Source organism: Callorhinus ursinus, unplaced genomic scaffold (assembly GCF_003265705.2).
Source record: "Callorhinus ursinus isolate GAN/ISIS: 27379988/994484 unplaced genomic scaffold, GSC_fseal_2.0 scaffold4, whole genome shotgun sequence".
In the NCBI taxonomy this organism is placed as follows: domain Eukaryota; kingdom Metazoa; phylum Chordata; class Mammalia; order Carnivora; family Otariidae; genus Callorhinus; species Callorhinus ursinus.
The window spans coordinates 122,701,390-122,727,540 of NW_027397066.1; the positions used below are offsets into that span (position 1 = coordinate 122,701,390).

General features: G+C 37.9%; 1 protein-coding gene across 3 annotated transcripts in view; it reads right to left on the reverse strand.

The window, feature by feature from the left end:
• Positions 1–26,151, reverse strand: part of TTC29 (tetratricopeptide repeat domain 29) — a 246,768-nt gene that overhangs the window by 179,619 nt on the left and 40,998 nt on the right. For all 3 annotated transcript variants that reach the window (XR_012378039.1, XM_073892328.1, XM_073892327.1), the window contains exons 5-6: positions 23,768–23,991; positions 18,717–18,902 (exon numbers count right to left, since the gene is read on the reverse strand). Coding sequence is in view for 2 of the 3 variants with exons in the window: in XM_073892328.1 (XP_073748429.1) it covers positions 18,717–18,902; positions 23,768–23,991 (410 nt within the window). In the remaining variant the exon portion in view is untranslated. The remainder of the gene's footprint in view (positions 1–18,716; positions 18,903–23,767; positions 23,992–26,151) is intronic.

Consider the following 26,151-nt stretch of genomic DNA (forward strand, 5'->3'; position numbering starts at 1 on the left):
CACCAGTCAGAATGGCTAAAATGAACAAGTCAGGAAACGACAAATTTTGGCAGGGATCGGAGAAAGGGGAACCCTCCTACACTGTTGGTGGGAATGCAAGCTGGTGCAACCACTCTGGAAAACAGTAAGGAGGTTCCTCAAATGGTTGAAAATAGAGCTACCATACGATCCAGCAATTGCACTACTGGGTATTTACCACAAAGATACAAATGTAGGGATCCGAAGGGGTACGTGCTCCCCAAAGTTTATAGCAGCAATGTCCACAATAGCCAAACTGTGGAAAGAGCCAAGATGTCCATCGACAGATGAATGGATAAAGAAGAGGTGGTATCTATACACAATGGAATATTATGCAGCCATCAAAAGCAATGAGATCTTGCCATTTGCAGCGACATGGATGGAACTGGAGGGTGTTATGCTGAGTGAAATAAGTCAAGCAGAGAAAGACATGTAACATATGACCTCACTGATATGAGGAATTCTTAAGCTCAGGAAACAAACTGAGTGTTGCTGGAGTGTTGGGGGGTGGGAGTGATGGGGTGGCTGGGTGATAGACATTGGGTAGGGTATGTGCTATGGTGAGCGCTGTGAATTGTGCAAGACTGTTGAATCAAAGATCCGTACTTCTGAAACAAATAGTGCAACCCATGTTAAGAAAAAAGAAAAAGAAGAAGATAGCAGGAGGGGAAGAATGAAGGGGAGTAAGTCAGAGGGGGAGACGAACCATGAGAGACGATGGACTCTGAAAAACAAACTGAGGGTTCTAAAGGGGAGGAGGGTAGGGGGATGGGTTAGCCTGGTGATGGGTATTAAAGAGGGCACATTCGGCATGGATCACTGGGTGTTATGCACAAACAATGAATCATGGAACACTACATCAAAAACTAATGATGGCATATATGGTGATTAACATAATAAAAAATAAAAAAAAAACCACACATGCACAAGGTAGCTGATTCTAATAGTGCGAAAGGGCGTATGATGCAAAATAAGTCTTCCTGTCATTCCACATCATCCATGCCCTTCTCCAGAGGCTGCCTTAGTTGAGATTTTGTATATTTGATGGGTTTTAAATCCTCTCAACAGCGCTTACATCTCTATTAATTTTTAATAAAGTGAAAGAGAAAATAAAATACCACACTAAAAACTGATATATCCTTTGCATTTCTTTTAGTTATTAAGGCTGTTTTTCTAATAAACTGGCAAATATTATTCCATGACAAATAAGAAATTACCATGAAATTTCTATCAATTTTGATGTGGCATCTTTGATAATATTAAAACCTTTCATGATATTATTGTATTTTAACCTTTTTTTTGAGAACCGAATAGTCTGGTAGTAAGTTTCACTTCAAATGTCAAAGAATAAAAATACTCACCAGATGAAGTCATATTTATAATGGAATATAGAATAAGGTAAAAAGCCAAAACTGCAGGAAAAGATTGTTTATATAAGATATTAAGGAGTTTTTAAAAATCTCCTTATATTATTTTAGATAGTGTACAATTGATCACCACCCACCATAACTGTTGTTTTAGATCAGAGTTTAAAATTAAGGAACACTACATTCTTTACATGTCAAGTCATACCGCTCCACCATTGTTTTATTTCTTTTTTTCCCCCCTGAAATAACGTCTTTTGTTACTTTAGGAAAATGACTGACACCATATTGAATACTGTATTAATTTCCCAGGGCTGCCCTAACAAAGTATCACAAACTGGGTGGTTTAAACAACAGAATATATTCTCTCAGAGTTTGGGAGGCTGGAAGTCAAAATTAAAATGTCACCAGAGTTGGTTCCTTCTGAATGCTACGAGGGAGTCTTTTCCATGCCTCTTTCCTAGCTTTTGGTAGCTTCAGGCATTCCTTGGCTTGTAGATGGTGTCCAACCATGTCTTCATATCGTCTTCTCCCTACACATGTCTGTCTCTGTGACAAATTTCCCTTTTTCATAAGATCACCAGCCGTATTGGATTAGGATTTACTCTAATGATCGCATTCTAACTTGATCATCTCCAAAGACCCTGTTTCCAAATAAGGTCACATCCACAGGTATGGAGGTTGAGACTACAACATCTGGCGCTTTAGGTTCAAGATAGCAATGTGAGAAGATCCTGAACTCACCCCCTCTCAGGGACACACTGAGTCTATTGCTACATATGAAAAAATTGCCTCAAAAAACCCTAAAGGCTGGCTGAGTGATGACTACACATCAGGCAAACAAGAAGAAAACCACATCAAAGTGGTTAGGAGAGGCTGGGACACAAACAGGCCATAAACAACACCCCTGCCATGGCAACCAACCCATAACTGGGAGCAAAAGCCAGAGTGTCTTCCTTAGGAGCAAAGTGTTCAAACCCCATATTGGGCACCCCAATGTTTAAGATATGCACTTGAGAGACAAGCTCCCAAACATCTAACTTTGAAAACCAATGGAACTCTTATCTCAAAACCCACAAGACTAGCAATCTGAGAAACCACTCCTAAAGAAACTGCAAACTGGAATTCACCAGGGCCCAGCTCAGAGGCAGCCAATCAGGACCAGACTTAAAGTGAAGGAGGCTCATCTGCTTATATTAGAACATTGCCCTGAGGGGCAGGCATCTAATTTAACACATATCTAGGAGCCTGCTGGAAATACTCTCTGGGGACAGATAGGCAACATCTTCAAGTTCTCCCTCTGCTGTACTCCAGAGTACCAGGAACTCTTGGAAGGAAGCTTTTGCACATGTCTAGTGTTCTGAGTTTTGTGGCTGCTGCCTGCCAAGGGGACACCTCTATATCACCTCGCTATGGTGGTCAATGGGGCTTATGCTCATGGGTCCCAAAGGACGATGATCAATGGACAAAGAGTTCTTAGAGAGTTATAACTCCTGGGGCACAGCAAGAGGCAGCAGACCCTGGAGCTCAGTGTTTCTGAGGAGGTCTATTAGCTAATCATCATGACTGTGGCCTGAGGGGCAGGCCTCTAATTAAACACCCATCTAAGGGCCGACTGTAATCCTTTCCAGAGACCTCAGGGGTGGGTGCATTTTGCGAATTACCTTCTACTGCACTGCAAGGTTCCAGTGTCTGCTGGAGAGGAGAATCTTTACCTGTGTCTGGCGCCCTGGTTTTTATGTCTGGTTCTCCAGTTTTTGTGGCTGCCACCCAAGGGATGCTCCTTGATTACTTGGCTCTGGTGGCCAGGGAAGCTTGTGTTCCTAGATTCCTTGGGACTACAGCAATTGGAGAGACAAATCGTGGCAGGCTACCATCCCCAGGACACTGTGCAAGCAGTGGGCTGAGGCACACCCCCCAGTCTTTTCTGTGAGGAAGGCATCTTTGCTTGTCTTGGAGCTTCGGAGCTAAGGGGGAGGCTTCAGGTTTGGCATATACCTAGTGGTCTATGGAGCTGTTCACAAGGAATATAGGCTGTGGACAGCATCTTGGTGTTCTCCCTCTGCCTGCTCTAGCTCACTGGTATTTCCCATAAAAGAGTATATATACTTGTCTGGCGCCTTGACGTTTGCAACTGATCCCCAGGGGACACCTCCAGATTGCCTGGCTCTGGGGGCCAGGGGACTTATGCTTGTGGTCCCACAGGACTGTATATATTTGCATACTTTTAAAAGCTGATGCCCGAGGGTCTTGTTTCTGGATAGCCTGAACCTAGGTACTGAGATACTCCTCTTTGAACCACTAACAGGTCTTGGCACATCCTCAAATACTGGAAGCTATTAAATATAAAATAGGCTGCTTGGACATGCACAAAGGTTTGAGAATCAGCCAAGAGCTGGAGGAGGGTTGAATGACAAGATTCATCTCCTACACCAGGTCACACTTTCAAGACTAAAGAAGTGGTTTTAGCTACCATATAAACAATCAAAATATAACACTAAGGAAAGTCATCAAATCACAGGGAAGAGAGAAATAGAAGACAGGAACAGAGCAACTGGCCTGAAGAATAGAGTAGCCAAAACATAACAGAAGAATGCACACAGGACACACCAGAGACACCCCCTGAAGTGCCTGGCCCTGGACACTACATGACCTCTTCTTCAGAAGGCCATTACTTTCAGGAGCAGGAGACATAACAGGCTTTTCTAACAAAGAGAAGAAGGCAGAGACTTAGACAAAATACCAAGACAGAGCAATTTATCCCAAATGAAAGAACAAGATAAAGCCACGGCCAGAGATCTAAGTGAAACAGATATAAGTAACATGTCTGAGGGAGAATTTAAAGCAACAATCATAATGATACTCACTGGGCTTGAGAAAAGAATAGAAGACATCAGTGAGACCCTTACCACAGGGATGAAAGAGTTAAAAAAGAATCAATCAGAGATGAAGAATGCAATAAATGAGATTGGAAACAGGCTTGATGCAATGAACAGTAGGCTGGAAGAAGCAGAGGAACAAATTAGTGACTTAGAACACAAAATATGGAAAATAATGAAGCTGAACGAAAGAGACAAAGAAGAATTGGCAACTCCAGAATAGACTTCGGGAACTCAGTGACCCCATCAAACTTAGTAATATTCATATTATAGGAGTCCCAGAAGAAGAGACAGAAAAGGGGGCAGAAAATGCATTTTAAGAAACAATAGCAGAAAGCTTCCCTAATTTGGGGAAGGAAACAGACATCCAGAGCCAGGAGGCACAGAGAACTCCCATCAAAATCAACAAAAGTAGGCCGACACCAAGACATATTGTAATTAAATTTGCAAAATGTAGTGATAAAAGTATCTCGAAAGTAGCAAGACAAAAGAAGTTCTTAACTTATGAGGGAAAACCCATAAGGCTAGTTGGAGATTTCTCAACAGAAACTTGGCAAGCTAGAAGAGAGTGGCATGATATATTCAAAGAGCTGAATGGGAAAAATCAGCAGCCAAGAATACTCTATCCAGCAAGGCAATCATTCAGAATAGAAGGAGAAATATGGTTTTCCTGACAAACAAAAACTAAAGGAGTTCATGACCACTAAATCATCCTTGCAAGAAATATTAAAGGGGACTCTTTGAATGCAAAGAAGAGACCAAAAGTGACAAAGACAAGAAACAATCAGAGAAAATCTCCAGAAACAATGACAAAGCAAGTAACACAATGGCAATGAATACATATCTATCAATAATTACTTTGAATGTAAATGGACTAAACACTCTAATCAAAAGACAGAGGGTATCAGAATGGGAAAAAAAAAAGCAAACAAGACCCATCTATATGATGCCTACAAGAAACTCATTTTAGACCTAAAGACACCTGCAGATTGAAAGCGAGGGGGTGGAGAAATATTTATTATGCAATGAATATCAAAACAAAGTCGGAGTGGCAATACTTACATTGAACAAACTATACCTTTTTGTTCTTGTATTGTTTTTATCCTGCTTTGGTATAAGGGTAGTACTGGACTCTTGGAATGATTCTGAGTGTGTTCCCTCAATTTCATTATTTGTAAGATTTTGATAAATCTTTTTTAATCTTTTAAAAATAATTTTTTTAGAAGTTTTTTAAATTATTTTTTAAAATTTTTTGGTAGAATTCACCAGTGAAACCATGTAGTCTTGGGCTTTTCTGTGCTGGGATATTTTTGATTCCTAATTCAACTTTCATTCTCATTATTGGGCTAAGAAGATTTCCTATTTTTTGGATTCAAGATTCAAGATTCAATCTTGGTACTTGTGTGTTTTTAGAAATTATCATTTTTTCCTCCCTAAGTTGTCTGATTTGTTAGTATATAATTGTTTACAGTAATCTATTATCACACTATGTATTTCTATGTTTATCTGTTGTATTGTTTTCTATTTTTTGAGCTTCTCTCTTTCTTTTCTTAGTAAATGCAGTGAAAGCATTGCCAATTTTGCTTTTTTTTTTTTTTTGAAAAGTTGGTCATTACTTTCAATGTTATCTTACTGTTAATTCTGGTCTCTGTTTAATTTTTCTTATTTTTCTTTGTTATTTTCTTCCTCTACTAAATTTTGGCTAAGTTTCTTCTTTTTCTAGTTCCTTGTGATGTAATGTTTATTTGAACTTTTTTCTTTTCTTTTTAAAGATTTTATTTATTTATTTGACAGAGAAAGAGAGAGATACAGCGAGAGAGGGAACACAAGCAGGGGCAGAAGGAGAGGGAGAAGCAGGTTTCCCGCAGAGCTGGGAGCCCAAGATCCCAGGACCCTGGGATCATGACCTGAGCCAAAGGCAGATGCTTAACCATCTGAGCCACCCAGGTGCCCTGAACTTTTTTTCTTAATATAAGCATTTTTAGAATAAATTTTACTCTAACATTTCCTTTTGCTGCATCCATAGGTTTTGGAATATTGTGTTTTCTTTTTCTTTTGTTTTGAGACATATTTTGATTTGCCATTTGATTTCTTATTTGGCCCATTGCTTGTGCAATAGTATGTTTTTAATATTTACATATTAAATATTTAATATTTACATTGTAGATTTTCCAGCTTTGTTTTATTGTTGATCTTCAGTTTTGTACCATTGTGGTTGGAAAATATACTTGGTATGATTTCAGTCTTTTAAAATTTATAGTATTTGTTTTATCTCTTTTTATATGATTTAACCAGGGGATTCTTCTGTGTGTACTTGAGGAAAATGTGTATTCATTTTTCTTGAGTGGAATGTTTTATGTATATATCTTTTAGAACCATGTATTCTGAAGTATACCTCAAGCAAGAAATGTTCTTGTTAATTTTGCACCTGGATAATGAAATTTGCTGAAAATAAAGTGCAAAAAAACAAAACAAACAAACAAAAAACCCCCCAAAACACCAAACTCAGGGAATATGACTCTGTAACCTGTACTCAAACCATTAACCCCCATTGCCTCTATTTTACTGAGTCACATTTTTGATTATTTTTTTTCAGGCAGAAATTCAAATAACACCTATTTATTTTACTTCAGAAATAATATCATTAGTCCTCATTCACAAATAGGGAACTAACTCTAAAGTTAGTTTTAGAAATTACATAACGAATAATAGTGCTGTAAGTCTAAGCATAGTTCACAATTGGTTATAATAAATGATATCTCCATCTAATGCAATATGGCACCATAAGATCAACTATTAAATTAAAAACAACAGTTAATATGAATAAGAGTGATGAATGTAAATATGGTTTGAAATTGCCAATGAAATTTTCTCCTGTGAGACTGATCTAAGAATTAGTGGTATATGAACTGAAGTAAAAAGTGAATGACAATCAAAAAAAAAAAAAACCCAGCTAGAAAATAATTAACAAAATGGCAATAAGCACATAATTATCAACAATTACTTTAAATGTAAATGAAATAAATTCTCCAATCAGAAGACATAGAGTGGCTGAACAGATAAAGACAAAAAAAAAAAAACAAAAAAACCACCATCTATATGCTGTCCATGAGGCTTATTTTAGATGTAAGGATACATAGACTGAAAGCGAACAGATGGAAAAAGATGTTCCATGCAAATGGAAAACAAAAGAAGATTGAACTAGCTATACTTATAATAGAAAAAATGGGCTTTAAAACAAAGACTGTAATAAAAGACAAATAAGAGTATTACATAATGATAAAGGGGTTAATCCAACAAATAATTATAAATATTTATGCACCCAACATAGGAGCACCTGAATATATAAAGCAAATATTAACATACTTAAAGAGAGAAATAGACAGCCATACAATAAGAGTAGGGGCTTTAATACCACACTTACATCAATTCAGACAGAAAATCAATAAGGAAACATTGGCCTTAAATAACACATTACACCAGATGGACTTAACAGATACTTACAGAACATTCCATCCCAAAGCAACAGAATATACATTCTTCTCAAGTGAAAGGACATGAAACATTTTCCAAAATAGATCACATGTTAGGCTATAAAATGTGTCTCAATAAATTTAAGAGGAAGGAAATCGTATCACGCATCTTTTCTGACCATAATGGCATGACACTAGAAATTAATTATATGAGGAAAACTGGAAGATTCACAAATATGTGTAGATTAAACAGCATCTACTGAAAATCTGTGGGTGAAAGAAATCAGAAGAGAAACCAGGTAATACTTTGAGACAAACAAAAATGGAAATGTAACAACAAAATTTATGGAATGCAATAAAAACAGTTCTTTTTTTTTACAATTAATTAAAAACTTTTTTCCATAAAAAGATTACCCTTTTAATCAAGGGGTACCTGACTGACTCAGTCAGTAGACCATGTGACTCTTGATCTCAGGGTGGTGAGTTCAAACCCCATGTTGAGAGTAGACTTAACTTTTTTTTTTTGATGTAGTGTTCCATGATTCATTGTTTGCTTAGAACACCCAGTGCTCCATTCAATACGTGCCCTCCTTAATACCCATCACTGAGCTAACACATCCCCCCACCCCCCTCCCCTCTAGAACCCTCAGTTTGTTTCTCAGAGTCCATAGTCTCTCATGGTTCATCTCCCCCTCTGATTCCCCACCTTCATTTTTCCCTTCCTACTATTTTTTTTAACAAAAACAGTTCTAAGAAGGAAGTTCATAGCAATAAATGCCTATCTCAAGAAACAAGAAAAGTCTCAAATAAAAAACCTAACTTTACACCTCAAGGAACTAGAAAAAGAACAAAGTCCAAATTAGTAGAAGAAAGGAAATAACAAAGATTAGAGCAAAAATAAATAGACCAAAAAGATAAATAACACTAAGAGCTGGTTCTTTGAAAAGATAAATAAAATTGACAACCCTTTAGGTAGACTCACCAAGAAGAAAAGTTTGACTAACAAGTTTCTGAGACACTTTTTCTCATTGCCCTCATCAATCTGGTTTTCCTCCCTCTCACTTTCCCTTCAGTATGTCTTTATGTGCACTCTATATTCACAAATCAATCATCTGCCAGACCATGAGACCCCATTCTTCACTGGATTGCGCTTCCAGTGTCTTTGTGTAGTAGCACACTACTGTTCCTGATCTTTTGATGCCTTTGCTCTAATGGTTGGTTCTTTCACACTGTGTTAGTGAGTTGGCCTTGAGGGAGTTACCAAGAAACTTGAGTGAAGGAAATCAGGAATCTAGGATTGAGTCAGAGAGCTTGTTTGAGTAGTGGATCCTAATTCCAAAATCCATGATCAGGTACTGAGTCTGTGCTCCTGATTGAGACACTCCAACACTGGGTCAGCCAAGGGGCCCACTATGTCCTCCTGGGTTCAGTGTTCAGTAATGATGATCACAAGATCCTGAAACAGGTTAGGACCCTGTTTCGCAGGCAAAATGCTACTGTAGATTTGTGGTGCAGTCAGCTTTAAAAAATTGTATATTTTTATTTTTGGATCATAAATATGTTGCACATTTACTATATTCAAATAGAGAAACACATAATAGAAAAAGTAAAATGCGTCTATTTTTTTATATATTGAAAAAATAGAAATGGAATTTTTGGAAAACTAAATTATATTGGTAAATTGAGGGATTTATGTATCTTTAAAAATATTAAAATGGAAGTTACCAGGGAAGCACAAAAACATTAGATATCACATTCCAAAAGAAAGTGTTAGACTATTGCGTGAATTTTTCAAAGAAATTGCCAAAAACCATTCACAGAACTTGTAAAATCCCTCATTCACAATAAGGGCATGTAAGTGTTGGGAGATTGAAGATTGTGCACGGTGGTAGCAAATAGACCCTGAAATCCCAGGGGTTTAGACAAAATAATTTTCTTGCTCACATGAAGTCCACTGAGGATTGAGTGGCTCTCCAGGGCAGCTCCCCTCCAAATACTCATTCAGGGATCCAGCTTGTTTCAATCCTGTGGTTTCACCATCTTAGCATAAGTCCCCCAAGGTCGCCACGGCAAAAATAGATAGCTTGGAAGACTCACATCTGCTCCTCCATGCTTCAGGCTGGAAGTAACTGCTTAGAGCCTACAGGCCAGAGTTAGCATTTTTATAGTGACTGAAACATAGGACTCAAACAATGGTAGCTCTTACCATTATAGATTTTAGACAAGAGCATTTTGAGTAGCTGGATAAGAGTTCAACAGGTATAATTATCATCAATTAAAGTGTTACCGTATATTTCCATTTTTTTTACTATTACAAATAATACACACAGAAAGACATAATATGTCTTTATGTAAATCTTTGTATCTGATTACTTCCTAGAAGTAGATTAGCAGAGTTAAAGGATATGGACATTTAAAAAACTCTTGATTCATATTTCCAAATTCTTTGCTAGAAATGTCAGGCTAATTTATCCTATCACCAGCAATGTAAAAACATGCTTAACTTATCAAAATTTCACAAGCAGTAAATGCTACGTTAACAAATAAATAGGCAACATTGATTCTTGCACATTCGAATTTGGTGCATTTTGTAACTGTGTTATCAGTACATTCACCCACATAATTGCAATGATCAGAGTACTGACTTACCTCTTCCATGAAAATGTAAACCTCAGAATCAAGAGTCCATAAGTATCTTTTCCAGCCATGAATTTTCAATGCTTAGTCCAGTGTCTTGCACATAGTTGGAACATAATAAACATTTGTTATAATATTACAGGTGAAAAGTCTATCTATAGTGCTTTAACTTGTGCTTTTTTATTATTGACCTTGGTTTTTTTCATGTTCATTATCCAGTTGAATTTCTTCTTTGACTTTTCTTAGTTCCTTCACCATTTTTGTATTGATGTTATGTGTTTTTTTTCGCCGATTGGTAAATGTTCTTGAAATAATAATGATATTAATCTGTTATCACGTTTCTTTCAACTATTTCCCAGATTTATCTTTTAATTATATGAGGTCTTTAATAAACAATTTTTTAAAAGTATGTGTCAAATCTCTCAATATTTGTTTCTGATAGCGGGAATTCTATTCCAGGGGAATAGAATGTTTCCATGAGGAGACTCCCTCTCTCCTTCCCCCTTCACTTCCCATCAAGGGGGCGGGTGGAGAATGACATAAGTTGGTGAAATGCTGAGCTCTCATCCTCTCTGGACTCAATTCTCAAGGAAGTTTGATCACCGAACTCCCCTGAAGCTCGCAGGCACAGGTTTTGAACCTGTAGGAGAATGTCAGCTTGAGCAGTCTGCCAGTAATTAGGTGGTTAAGATGAAGATAATGGAGTCTGACTTGATGAGATATAAGCTTTGTTCCCCAATAAGCCTTAACAATTATGATCTGATTCCCACATTTCTTCTGAATTGGTTCTGAACTTGGAGCACAGAGAGAATATAATGGTCCCTCAGTGAACCCCCTCATTTTCACTTGTGAAATGTATGTTCGAAGGTCTTTCCTAAGACTGAATGAATATTTGCCTATATTTTCCACTTGGATTTTTATAGTTTATTTTTAAATGTTTCTCATAAAATTTAATTTTAAAGGAAGATGAAGAAGTCATTAGCATGACTGCAGAATGTTTGGTAAGTATAGAAAATCGTAAAGAGAAAAATGAAAACCATACTTAATTTTTATACTGTGTACCTTCTATTTCCAAAATTATTGACATGTATTCTTTTGTAGACTTAACTACATTTAATCGGTTTCAGTGTTTACTGTTAATTCTTTTACATTAGGACTTCCTTCTTCTTGAATTTTTATTTTTGATTTATCTCTTGTTGAATAGAATAGAATATACATGGAATATACCTTCACAGTGTGCCTTCTAGAGCTTGCCCGCGTAAGAGCGTCTCTGTTGCTTCATGTAGGAACCAGAACTTTGCTCGATAGCATTGCTCTCAGTTCTCAACTTCACAGCATTCCACTCTTTCCCCTCCCCTTGAGCCCTGTGAACTTTCCTTCTTTTTCTTTTGTGGCATTTACCGTTGCAAGGGAGAAAACTGAGTCCTAATTTTTGTTACAATGCAGGCAATCTATGCCTTTCTCTTTGAACGCAGGTAAGAGTGCCTTCATCAAAGTCATTCAAAAAATTTAGTTATGGATCTTTCTTACTAATTTATGACTGAAGCATGAAGGGCTATTTCAATCTGCACATTCTGAGGGTTTTCTTAGGGTCTGGAAAGTTTTCTTAAAATGTCTTTAGTTATCGTCTTTGTTTCAGTTACTGCTGTGTACTTTTCCTCAGGTAAGTCAGAGTACTGACTTACTACTTCTCATTGCTTCCATCTCAGTCTTTCCCCTTTACTTTGCAAGTGTTTGAAGTTTGTCCTCAACATCACAGATTCAACTTTCTATTGGGTCAGTTCTGCTCTTTACTTTTTCCACTCCACATTTTAATTCTACCAACTCATCTTAACGAAAGCATTCCTTACTTCATCTGGGGCTCATTCTCAACTCATTTGGTTCTATCTTTTCTGTCTTCTACCTGTATCTTTCTGAGGATAACAAGAATTTTCCTAAAATGATCACTTTTACTAGTTTGTTCTTTACCTGAGTCTTCAGATAAATGCCATGTTTTCCTTGAATTTCCTACACCCCCCATTTAGGAGCAGTCTATTTAGTCTTGGTTTTTATTTTTATTATTTTTAAGATTTTATTTATTATTCATGAGAGTCAGAGAGAAAGGGAGGGGCAGAGGGAGAAGCAGGCTCTGAGGAGCAGGGAGTCCAATGCAGGACTCGATCCCAGGACCCTGGGATCACAACCTGAGCTGAAGGCAGATGCTTAACAGACTGAGCCACCCTAGTCTTGCTTTTTAAAGGTAAGCAGAATGGACAGTGCTGGGAGAATCCTCCTACTTTCACCTATAGTTGGGGGGCAATCAGTAGGAACAGCACTGCATTCAATTTCAGTGTCTAGCAGGCATTCCTCTATGACTGAGATTTTATCTACTCTTACTTTAACTCCCTGGTTCTCTTCTATTTTGGTCAGTTCTTGAAAACATCTAGTTTTTGGGGTTGGAGCTTCTTTTGAAGCTTATCATCTTGCTAATGGTCCTATCTTTGTCCTAGTTATTCAAGGACAAGACTTCTATGCCTAACACTTCTACGCCAAGTCTCTTTATGTTAATTTATGTTCTGTTATGCAGAACTTAAAGATTTAAAGTGTAAGGATTTCTTTGCCCAGGACTGATCTTTGCAGGCTAGTTTCCTAGAAAAGAAGATGGACTTCGGCAAAGATGAAACCATTCACCTAAGTGCTTTTAAGGCAATCAATTCTATCTATTGCAGTCCCTCTCTTCTGACAGGGGAGAGATTGGTGATGCCCAACTATGAATGCCTGTGTGGCAAATCTTGCTATTTTTATGCCATAGCCTATGGCTGCAACCATAAGGCAGATACCTCAGCCCCCTCCCCTCCCTCTTCTCCCCCTCTGCTAATCATACAGGGGAGGGGCTGTGCTACATCAAATCACGAATGCTGAGCTGGCAGGGTAAGTCTTGTATGAAGGCTCTGCCACGTCATGTTGCTATTGTGTCTGTCCCTGGTCACACCAGGGGTGTGATCATACTTCCCTAAATACACAGCATCCAATGAAAGGGCAATGGGCAACCAGCGCACCTGCTACTGCTCCTGTCTCTGTGAGTTCTCTCAGAGCAGTGCTGCTCCAGCAGGCCTGCTGTGAGTGCTGCTGACCAATTACCTCGTTAGCATGGCAGTTGTCCCAGCAAACTGGGCATCTGTCCAGCTCCATACCATGGCCTTCTGGAAGCAAGTCAGAGGACTGGAAATAAATCAAAGACCAAGATTGGAATGGGAAGAGTCTGCTGGTGGTGTTGTGGCCAGCCTTCAGGAAAGCCAATGAGTGACTTTTAGCAGGAACTAGCTTTGAAAAATCCTAAGTAGTGAGACACCTATGGGGTTAAGACTCTCAGTAATAGAATTCCTTGTTTCTTTTTGTGTGTGTGATATTGGAGAGAGTTGCCCTGGTTGGGGTGGATCTTCACTGAGAGGAAAGCTGAACCACTGTCCCCATTAAAATTCATGCAAAAAAAATGAAAAGGGATGTCTTCTCTGTGATCACTAAAAATGGGTGATATATATTAGGAAAAAGTGCTGACCTAATATCAGCAAGACAAGGATAAGTGGGCTCCTGAATTCTAACTCCTTTTCATGAGATTCAGTTGGTAAGGGGATGGTCGCTTACAGTAGTATCTGTTGCTGGATCTACCTTCCACTACTGGATGTATCAGGGGAGAGTGAAAGCCACTCTAGAGTGTCTTCACACTACCCTGCTCCTGGTGCCTGCTGGCCCCTGGTGAACTGTACTGAGATACACTACCTAGAATCTGTCCACGGAGCTGAGTGTCAACAGGAATTCTGGGACTTGAACTGCGCAAGCCAACCAGGACAACTCCTTTCTTCAGAAGTTCCCTGTCATTGGGAGAGCTTGGGCTCAATGCTGTAGAACTTGGTTAGCCATCAATCAATCCCTGCACTACCATCACAGATGATGGCCTCCTGAATTAGAAGATGTGCATGGCCTAAGCTCTTCCTACACTGGTCTTCCTCTGCCTGTTTTCAGTGACCATGATCAGCACTCCAGGGTTGTCACCCAACATCTATTCCTAATCATCCTCCTGTCTTCCCACAGCAAAGTTTAGACTCAAAGCTCTTATGGGCTGAAAGGGAAAGGGTTGCTGCCAATGAAAGATGATATTTACAAGCAATGCTTGTATTGGAAGTACCAATTCCAACTGGAATCTGAAGAAGAGGAACAGGACAAAGAGGTAGACAGAAATTAAGGGTTAACTTGCTCAAGACTGATCCCTCCAGGCTAGCCTTTTGGAAGAGATTGGCCTTCTGTAAGGCTCTATAGAAACCAGCGAGACTCAGTGCTAAATCCATTAATCTGGTCAAAAGCAAGGCTTGGACCCAGATCCTAAATCACTGGACTTGGGGAAGGGGAAAATTGTTGGTATTTGCTTAACTCTGAATGCTGATGTGGTCAATCCTGTCCGAGTCTGCCATCCCCACCCCAATCCTGATAGAATCACAACTGCAAGGCTTGGACCCCAGCATCATAACCATGTCAGGGAAGGGGTTGGTGCTGGCCCCAACCACTAATGATGATCTGGCAGAAGAGTACTGAAGGGATGGCTCTGCCATGTCACAATGCCACTGTTGTCCTGGCCTCAGATCATCCCAAGGGAGGAGCCAGAGTTTCCCCTAATCCTGTCTCTCAAGAAACCCTCTCTCCCAGCATCTGACATCTGGCCCCGCGGGACCTCTGCATGCTGCACTAGAATGTATGGGCACATCTCCTACTAACCTAGTGTCTGAGAGCTTTCTCCAATGCTTCACAGATGTGGTGTGAATGCTGCGTGTCCATTTGCCCTTATAAATAGGTCACAATTCTGAAAGAAGATACAGCCGCTGATTTGTTACAAGTATTTGTCAGTACATGACTACTCATGCCTGTTCCCCCAGCTCTAGTCTGGAGATATGTGACATGAAGAATGAGACTGTCAGCCCTTTAGTCAATGAAAATCAGGCGACACTGTGTACTAGGGCCTCATCTTTAACAGCAGTGGGAACTAGAACCTGTGCTCAACTCTGGCCAGGAGGCTCTGGGTGAGGCTCTAGTCACATATGTGCCAGTGGGGCTGCACACTGGCCCTGACTGCGCCCAGGTGCCCAGTCCCTGCGACTATGGCTTCTGCCCATGTTCATTTGCTCTATAGTTCCCTGAGGGTTCTGGAGCCATGCCCTGGACTACAGCCTGCCTGGTTGGGTCCTGACAACCTGCCCTTTGCCATCTGCCGGCTGGTATCCTGCTTTAACCTGAATGGGCACCCCTGCCCCTGAGCACAGCTGCTGCCTAGCTGTTGCTGTGGCGCCTCCATTTGCTTGTCTGGACCAATCAGTTCAGATTTGCGGAAGCTACACCTCCATCACCTCAGGGGGAGCTCTACAGCCAGGTGAGTTCCCACCGCACTCTAGCCACATATTCTAAGTAGTCCTAGTTTTACCCTCCTCATGACAATTCTACCCAGATTACAAACACTGCACAGATGCTTTTCCCCATTTGCGAAACACATCAACACTCAAAGTCAATGTCTGGAATTTTCAGCAACACCAACTCAGTCATTTTTGTTTTGTTTTGTTTTGTTTTTGTTTTTTCTTTTTAAATCAACTCAGTCATTTTATTCATCAGGCAATCACAGCATGGCTTTTAGGGTCTATGAACTGATTAAGGGCATAGAAAAATATTTTGGACCTGACAAAAAGTGGTCGCGAAACAAAAAATACAATCTAACTAAAAAATAATTTCATAGCCAAAATATTCTACTTGTGAAATATGGGTGCATTTTATCATGCTATAGGGTGGGCCACAAAAATGGGACCACACCAAGGACCTGCAAATGTAATCTCACAGTGGCCCCACCCTCACATTTCCCAAACTCAGCCTCGTCCTCAGTCACTGAAATGATACGGGTACCCATGGTACCTGGTCGCTGAGTAAATGAATAGATAAATGAATAAAGAAAGGTAGCAATGAATAAATTCTTCAACAGAAATTCATTCAGAGATTTAAAAAAATCAGGGGGGGAAACTGGAAGTTGTTGTTTAATGGGTATTGAGTTTCAGTTTTGCAAGATGGAAAAGTTCTGAAGACAGATTGCACAACAATGTGAATATACAAAATACTACTGAACTGTACTCTTAGATGTTCAGATGGCAAACTTTGTTAGGCATTTTTTTTTCTGCAATAATTTTTTGAATCAAACTCAATCTTAAAAATCACAATTAAACTTTATAGAAAAATTCAGAATATACCTATGATAGCTATTTGAATCCCACTGGGCCACTCTTACATTTTCATTAATGTAGCCCTGACTTCTTCAGCCTTATTTTCATATATTATTTCTTATTTCTTTTGTGACTTATTTTTTGGGACCAGTAATGGATAGTTCAATTATCTGATTTGTTACTGCAGGTAACAGAAAATTACAGAAATGAAACAAAACAAAAAACTGTTTTTATTCTATTCAATCGGGGGGTATTTCCTAGAGTAGAGAACAAAAAGGTACTAAATTTTATTCTAATACATAATTTTCATAATTAGCACATCATGAAAGTAAAGCAATCTTTTGTTTGCACAGAGCAGTGACTATAGGCTCTGAAGCTAGCTGACTAGTCAACACGAGCTTCACTACTACCCAGCTTAATCTCTTTGTGACAGTTTTCTCATCCTCAATGTGAAGATAATAATCTTTAAAAGCTTAAACAAGTATCTACCTTACCTGTGAAATGAGAATATGTTTTAAAAGCTTAAGCAAGAATTTTACCTTACTAAAGAATTTATCCCATTTTTTAAAAGACTTATTTATTTATTTGAGAGAGAGAGAGAGAGCGTGAGCATGAGCAGGAGGGGCAGAGGGAGAGAGAACTCAAGCAGACTCCATGCTGAGCACAGAACTGGATGTGGGGTTCAATCTTACAACCCTGAAATCACCACCTGACCTGAAACCAAGAGTCAGATGCTTAACCAACCACGCCACTGAGGCGCCCAAGAATTTATCCCTTTTTTACAAATTGAAAGACAAAACTCTACTTTCAACAATAGGCTAAATGTTTTAATAAATAACTTGTCAAATTATAGTGATATTATCCTTTCCTTACCATGAATATATAGAAGCTTAAACCCAAACTCTGAATGCAGCCATGCCCCTATTTTACTTTTCCACTCTGAGTTCTTGCCACTGCTCAGAAACACACTTTCTGCTTTAAACAGGTTGCTCCTCCTACCAGTTCCTCTAACGATGTTTTAGCTTTTATGCTTTAGTAGCTCCCTTTTACAGAACATATTTTTCTTTCCTTACCTGCCTAAATTCTACCCATCTTCCAAGTCCCTCACCAGTCCCTACAGATTCCATTATGCCTTCCTTGAATCTAGTCTGTATGATCTCTCACTCCTCTGAATTTTTCTGGTATTCCTGAAAATGGTCCTCGAGATGGCCCCAGAACCAACCTTCTACCCACCTTTTAGCACCTACCATGTTGTAGATTACAATGTTTAATTTCCCGAAGCACAAAAACCTTTTTTTGTTTGTTTGTTTGTTTTTGTTTTTTATCTTTCTCAAAGCCCTATAAAGTCCTAGCCACAAATTAATAAATATTTTCTAATTTAATTGTTTGGTCAAAGTCAAAACTTTTGTGGAAAATAAGAGTTTTTTGAGAAAAGACATAGCATCATTCATGCTATCTTTTCATATATTTTCTTTGCATCTTATCTACCCACCATTCCTTCCATAAATAATTTAAACTCTTAAGTTTTTATTTGCATTCTTTAGTAAACCACCATACAAAACATGTTTTTGATGTTATTTGTTGTTGTTTTAGACTTTGGCTTGTCTTAAGATAACATATCATTATGAAGTTTCTTTTAAAGGACTTTTCCTTCAGAAAGTGCTATAAAATCATGATGGGGTGATATCTAAATTATAGAGATATTTTTGTAGGGGACATAGAGGCACTAGGAAAATCATGAAGTATGCCTTCTTTTTTTCCCGTTTTCATACGTGAGAAATCAAGTTAAAATGAACAGAGGATTCTAAGAAAGAAAAAAAAAATTCAAAGCTGTACAGCATGTGGCACTGACCGATATGTGTGGAGGGTACGGGAGGATGCTTTCTCTTTGTGATGATCCTGCTGGGAACTCCAGCCTGAGCACTTGGGTGGACATAGGACTGCAAGGAAACTTACGGGGAGTCCATAAGTCATACACCTTTGCTTTTTAATCTCAATAACTTACATTCTTATTCTAATGTTTCAGGTCTTTTTCTCAACTCCCACATGCTTTCTGGTTGCATGGACTCTGAATCCTCCAAAGCAACCAGGACAGCCTGACAAATGACCACTCACCATCTTCCTCGAAGAGAAGTCCCATGTGCGCATGCGCCTCGGCTTCTTTCTTCCCACCGTCAATTTTGATCAGCTGAGCAATCTTAAAACATCGTTCGTAGAAGTGGTTCCTTACCCATTTGTCTTCAGAATTATTGAAGTAACAGGCCAGTGCATACAAGTTATCATAGACACCTTCGAAGTATTCTTCAAAGAAAAACATACATTGCATTAGAAAAAATGTCTCAGAGCATGTCCCTTCAAATGGCAAACCAACATAGTGACATTTTTTTCCTTAAAAACATGATTAGCTATTTTTAAAAATGGAATGCAAAATTCAGCTACTGTATTTTAACCACTAAAACACTTACGTTAAAGGATGTGCACACACAAAAAGCAACAAAAATCTTTTTGAAAACTTAGAACATGTTAGAAATTGACACAATCTTTGGTTGAAACACTAGACTTTAAATAAGATTCAAGTCAGGATAATATGTACTAGAACTGTTCTCAGTTCTTGTGGAAGAAATGAGTATGTGTTATCAAGTACTTTTCCCATCAAAGATTTGAAGAGATTTAGAGATGCAAGAGAAAGCAATGTTCCTAACCATTGCAAAAAAAAAAAAAAAAGTTAATGAAGAAAGCAGGTAAGATATGAAAATAGCAAAGTATTTTTACCCAGAAGGAAAAACAATCATGAGCTTATCAATATAACAAATAATGGTTGGGATGACCCTATAAGGTCCATATACTTTCTGCAATGTTTCCAGTGATACAAGTTACTAGCAATGTTAACAAAGAGTGGATTTCTATGCTTCTATTTTCTGAGTATCTTTTTCTGCTGAAAATGCATTAATACTAGTCATCCTTCTCATTCAGATAGTTACTAGTTTATTGGTTGTTAGTTTTTAAACCCTCCCTTTTTTCCTAAAGTGGCACCTGACGTATTTGTACACAAAAAGTGCATTAATAAATTGTGAATCAATCTTATAAACCCCACTGCAATCAATCATAAACTTGGACAAAATTGTGTGTGTTATTAATTGTGCCTCAGTCCTGTAAACTCCACTCTATTGGTGAATAGGAACAAATTGATAAGCTTTACATCTTTTTGCATCTGTGCTGAAAGCACAGTTGTAGATACGTGGTAACCTCTCGATTACCCTTCCAAGGATAAAGATAACAATCATTATCTATTAGAATTCACTGATACCAATTAGTCACTATAATCAGAAGAGCCAACTTAAATATTCCTGAAAGGATTACAATTATGAAAAATATTTATACATTGCCCACTAGTATTTCTGTAAGATTAAAATCAAAGGGCCCAGAAAAAAATGAAACAAGGTTGATACAACAAAAGGCCATTTTCAATAACTGTACATAAGTCACTCTAATGTTTGAAAAGAAATTTCTAAAACTTATGTCATTCCTTTACATATGCTGCTTCATAATTTATAGGAAATTAAGATTTATATCAAAATAAGCATTATACCTAAACATTAAAGTAAAAAAGAAAAAAAGGTCTCCCTGTCTCCCTATTTTTGAATATTTTTTGAAGGAGCTGGGGATTCTGGAGAGCCATTCTGCTTTTTATGGTTACTCAAAATAGGCAAGAGCTTAGGTGAAAAGCAGTAAGTAACAGGAGTTATGTACTTAAAACAAATACTCTTAGAACTGACTTCTCTTATGTCTTATCTTTGCATTGTGAACCTTCTACCTAAGGTGAATGGAGCACTAAAGTCTGTTTTGTAATATTTTATATTCTTTGTCATCTTTAGTGCTTAGAGAGTTATGACTTTTTAAAGTCTGTAAAGCATTCTATATCTTCCATTTTTAAAAGTTATGTAAAGAGCTTCTTTAAAAAAAGTGACCCCAAAATAATTTTTCTGATTTTCAGTAATTACACCTTAATAGAAAAATATTTCCAGTATTTCATAAAGTTTTTTTTAGAACAAGTTGTATAAGCTATAAAGATTCCATATTTAAAGACCACTTGTCAGCTAAGCTCTTTTCTACAGAAAAAATGGAGTAATTTTCAGAATATTAAGTATAAAGGAATATGTTCAAGTTTTGAATCTTTGAACAATCCAAATATATGGGCTGTACCCTTTACCTTCTAAGCAGCCTTATCTCCTTGCTTGTAGACCACTTACTTGAGTTGTCAGCAGATATTTATAAGATGAAAATCATTTTTGTTGTTGGTTTATTATTTAGATCAGTATTCATTGTGCTATCTGAAAATAAATTATTTCCATGATGAAATAAATTTGGAAAATGCAGTTGCTAATTTCCTTCTTTCAGTGACCACACAATATGCATCAGCATGTTAAAGGCTCTGGTAAGTCCTGCAATCAACCAACCGGCTTAATGTCCATGTTAATTCATCTGGTGTTTCTCAAACTTATTTTACCAGATAATTACTTTTGTTTTGCTTTACATAAAACCTGTAAAGATCCTATGGGACTCTGCTTGCATAGAACATACTTGTGGTATCTTAAATAAATGTTATTAGGAAAAAAATTGCTGCTTAACCCTTAACAATAATTTAAAGTCAAGTGTAAATAATGTTTGAATTATCTATTGATTCAGTTGCCCATTACCATTATTGCCATCTCTTCTCTAGCCCCATGGGGCACAAGGCCCTAATCATAATATTACAGATGGTACAGAGATGATTTACAACAATGGGTAATATCAAAAAAGTTATTAGGGACCAAAAAAAAACCCACCTTAACAGATGGAAAATAATCGATAAAGAAATGACTGGCTTACTTAAAATACTTCTTTGCTATAAAACATCAAGTGATGTTTTGCAGAGTAATTTAAATAACTCTAGGTTCCTGCTCTGTAAGTCTCAAGAGACAGAACTGACCCAAGATGACTATTGTTAGTGCCATAGCTTTGATTAAATGAACTTCATTGTGACCCTAGAGTGATAGTCTTTCCAATGAGAAGCAATGAGAAAGCTCAGAGATACACTACTTCAGGAAAATTTTTCTCAGATTCCAGATGTCTCATGACCATATAGGATGGAATCCTGAGACACGATTAACAAATGTTTATATTCTAGATTAAGAGTGTGTGTGTTTGTGTGTGTGTGCATGCATTTTTTTAAGATTGAGGATTAATTCAAGTTAGTAAGAGTGAATGTGTTTATCTCATTTTCTGGGATGTTTTTAACTCTTATCATAATTTTTCTTCAATAAAATTCATGTGTTAAATGTGAAAACAATTACACAATTTTTTAAAACACATACAAATATTCACATATACTTCAACTGAAGTATTTCCAACAATGTTTTTTGCAATGATTTTCATTTTCTGTATTTCAACCAGGCAAAAGCCAGTGCATTTTGAAGGAGATAACCTTAAAGAAGAGTTATTCTGAGCAAGAGGTAATTTTATTTCATTTAGCAAATGGAACTTAGTTATGATGAATATATGATAAAGACACCCAGTAAAGAAAATATCTCTTTACATACACCATGTGTATAAAATATTGAGTACTATAAAGTTTGGACTTTGTTAATTTTTGGAATTGGAGAAACAGTTTTATTTAAATGTTTAGTTACTTTTCTTTAATAAAAAATTAAAATGTTTTCTACCTTAAAATAGACTACTTAGCATTTTAGTTTCTTTATAATTACAAAATGCCTTATGACAAGTTTCTCATATTAATGACACCTTGTAACAAGTGATGTATTTAGCTCATATTTATACTACTCAAATGAAAGCCTCTTTTTAAAACACTTAGTGAATATGATGAATTCAACTTGAAAAAATGACTAATGGGAAAATTTTATCTTGCTCAATTCTATTTTCAGTGCAAATATCACTTCAGAATTTGGAGCTGAAACTAGAATATAGATTTTTTACAATAACATTTTTTATTTATAATAGTTAATTTCTTGAGAAATTAGATGTCACATTTCAAAATTCGCCAAAGGATTCTATTTTTAAAGTCAATCCTGCAGTTAAATACTTTTCAATAATACAAATATTCACCTCCTTTCTACACACACACACACACACACACACACTCACTTGTGCTGTTAGGATTTTTGTATATTTCCTATTTGCAAGCCAGGTGACAACCTGATGGGAAACATGTATTGACTCCACTATAGAGACTGAGAGACTTTTGCTGTCTCTCTAATACAGTTCCATGTCCCCATTAATTTTCCCCACTGTAGCACTGGTTGACAAAATGTTGTGTAATACTCTATTTTCCCATAGGAAGCCCTGAAATGAAATATAGGCATTGTTGAGACCCAAGGTTCTCTTTTTGAGCCCTATGGTGTTTTCACACAGAAAGTTGAAGAAAATAATAATTTAAACCACCAAATTTATATGCCAACTTTTAGGATTTCCTTTCTTTGATTATATAAAATGACCAATTCCTAATATGTAACTAGGAAAGCCTCATGACAATGATATCAGTACAATTAGAGTAGAGATTAAAATATTTTCAATACTTGAAACGTTGACTTTCTGGAAAATTTTCAGATACAAAAAAAGGGAATTTATTAGAAATGTGATGGAAAATATAAAATAAACAATTCTATTCATAATTATGATTGCAAGCTTTTCGTGTCTTCTCACTATTCACTAATAAAAATTCTGATTGAAATCTGTAGGACTTATAGATAAGACCTTCAAATTCCATTATATAACTACTAGAAAATCAGTACAATTTTCAAGTTACAGTACTCTTTGAAAGTATCTCATCAGTAAAAGTCAGTATTCAGATTACATGTTTTTAAAACTGTGGAAAGATTAGTATTCATGATACAAAAGATTTTAACACATTGGAAAATTCTGGAGATGTGATCAGGTGCTATGCATTGTCTTCCTGGCTTGGAATGACATCAGCAGGATGCCCCTGTGTCTGGGCAGCTTTGTGATGCAGCGGTTCCCTATCACGTATTCCATACAGATGCTTAGATGTCTAGAATGAATGGTGCTTAGGTGTCTTATGTTTTGAATTCATACATGAGACACTCTGGAATCTTCCCCCAGGCTCACTGTTCCATTCCTGCAGCACTGCTGCCCACAGTCCCTCCACTCACCTTTCCTTTCAGCTGCCTCAGCCCTGGTCAGGTAGTGGTAGAAGTGATCCAGCTTATCAGGCTGTTCTTCCAGAGGTCTCTGCAACCACAAAAGGGACCTAACCTTCGCGGTCTCCCTCAGGACATCCCACTTCTCCATCAGGGCGAAGAGCTCGGTAAAGGACTTGTGATAACCATCTCGCAGCATGTCCACACAAATGTTCTTCTTGTATGAGTTCCGGTATCTGGGAATAAGAGACCCAACGCTCAGAACATTATTTTAATCCTTTAAATCCGTGCAGTGTTTTTCTTGTCAAAAATTCAAGGTTGAATTGTGCTGCCCCCCTTTTATTTTCCTGATTGAAAGCTGAAAACTCTCTTCACCTCAAACACTTATAATTGAACAACTTCAGTTTAATGGAAGATGCCAGGAGCTACCCAAATATAGTAATTTTGGTAAAATTACATTATAAATATATCAGTTCCAGAGCTAAGCTCCCTTTAAGGACAGATAAAGGAGTTGACTGATGTCAGTCCATTCTGGCTGCTAGAACAAAATATAGTGACTGAGTGGCTTACAAACATCAGAAATACATTGCTCACAGCTCTGGAGGCTGGAATTTCAAGGTCAAGGTGCCAGCATGGTCGTCTTCTGGTGAGGGCCCTCTTCCTCGCTCTTGGCTGGGGGGGGGGGGGGGGGGGGGGGTGGGGTGGGAGTGGAGGGGGCTTAGGGGTCTCTCTGGAGATCTTTTTTTTTTTTAATAAGGAACTAATCCCATTCATGAGGGCTCTGCCTTCATGACCTAAGCACCTCCCAAAGACCTCAATTCCTAATACTATCACCTTTGGGAGTTAGGATTTCAACATATGAATTTGGGGATACACATCCAGACCATAGCAATTACAAAAGTACTTGATATACTAGCCTCCCAGTAAAACAAAACAAAACAAAAATATGCCAAGCAAAAATTAAACGTGCCATTTAATATTTTAAAAATGAACTCTATTTTTTATTGTTATGTTAATCACCATACATTACATCATTAGTTTTGGATGTAGTGTTCCATGATTCATTGTTTGTGCATAACACCCAGTGCTCCATGCAGAACGTGCCCTCTTTAATACCCATCACCAGGCTAACCCATCCCCCAACCCCCCTCCCCTCTAGAACCCTCAGTTTGTTTTTCAGAGTCCATCGTCTCTCATGGTTCATCTCCCCCTCCGATTTACCCCCCTTCATTCTTCCCCTCCTGCTATCTTCTTCTTTTTTGTTTTTCTTAATATATATCGCATTGTTTCAGAGGTACAGATCTGTGATTCAACAGTCTTGCACAATTCACAGCTCTCACCATAGCACATGCCCTTCCCAATGTCTATCACCCAGCCACCCCATCCCTCCCACCCCCCCACCACTCCAGCAACCCTCAGTTTGCTTCCTGAGATTAAGAATTCCTCATATCAGTGAGGTCATATGATACATGTCTTTCTCTGATTGACTTATTTCGCTCAGCACAGTACCCTCCAGTTCCATCCACATCATTGCAAATGGCAAGATCTCATTGCTTTTGATGGCTGCATAATATTCCATTGGGTATATATACCACCTCTTCTTTATCCATTCATCTGTCGATGGACATCTTGGCTCTTTCCACAGTTTGGCTATTGTGGACATTGCTGCTACAAACATCAGGGTGCACGTACCCCTTTGGATACCTACATTTATATATTTGTGGTAAATACCCAGTAGTGCAATTGCTGGATCATAGGGTAGCTCTATTTTCAACCGTTTGAGGAACCTCCATACTGTTTTCCAGAGTGGTTGCACCAGCTTGCATTCCCATTCCCACCAACAGTGAGGAGGGTTCCCCTTTCTCTGCATCCCCGCCAAAATCTGTTGTTTCCTGACTTGTTCATTTTAGCCATTCTGACTGGTGTGAGGTGGTATCTCATTGAGGTTTTGATTTGGATTTCCCTGATGCCGAGCGATGTTGAGCACTTTTGCATGTGTCTGTTGGCCATTTGGATGTCTTCTTTGGAAAAATGTCTGTTCATGTCTTCTGCCCATTTCTTGATTGGATTATTTGTTCTTTGGGTGTTGAGTTTGATAAGTTCTTTATAGATTTTGGATACTAGCCCTTTATCTGATATGTCATTTGCAAATATCTTCTCCCATTCTGTCGGTTGTCTTTTGGTTTTGTTGACTGTTTCTTTTGCTGTGCAAAAGCTTTTTTTTAATCTCTTTAAATTTTTATTGTTATGTTAATTACCATACATTACATCATTAGTTTTTGATGTAGTGTTCCATGATTCATTGTTTGTGCATAATACCCAGGGCTCCATGCAGAACGTGCCCTCTTTAATACCCATCACTAGGCTAACCCATCCCCCCACCCCCCTCCCCTCTA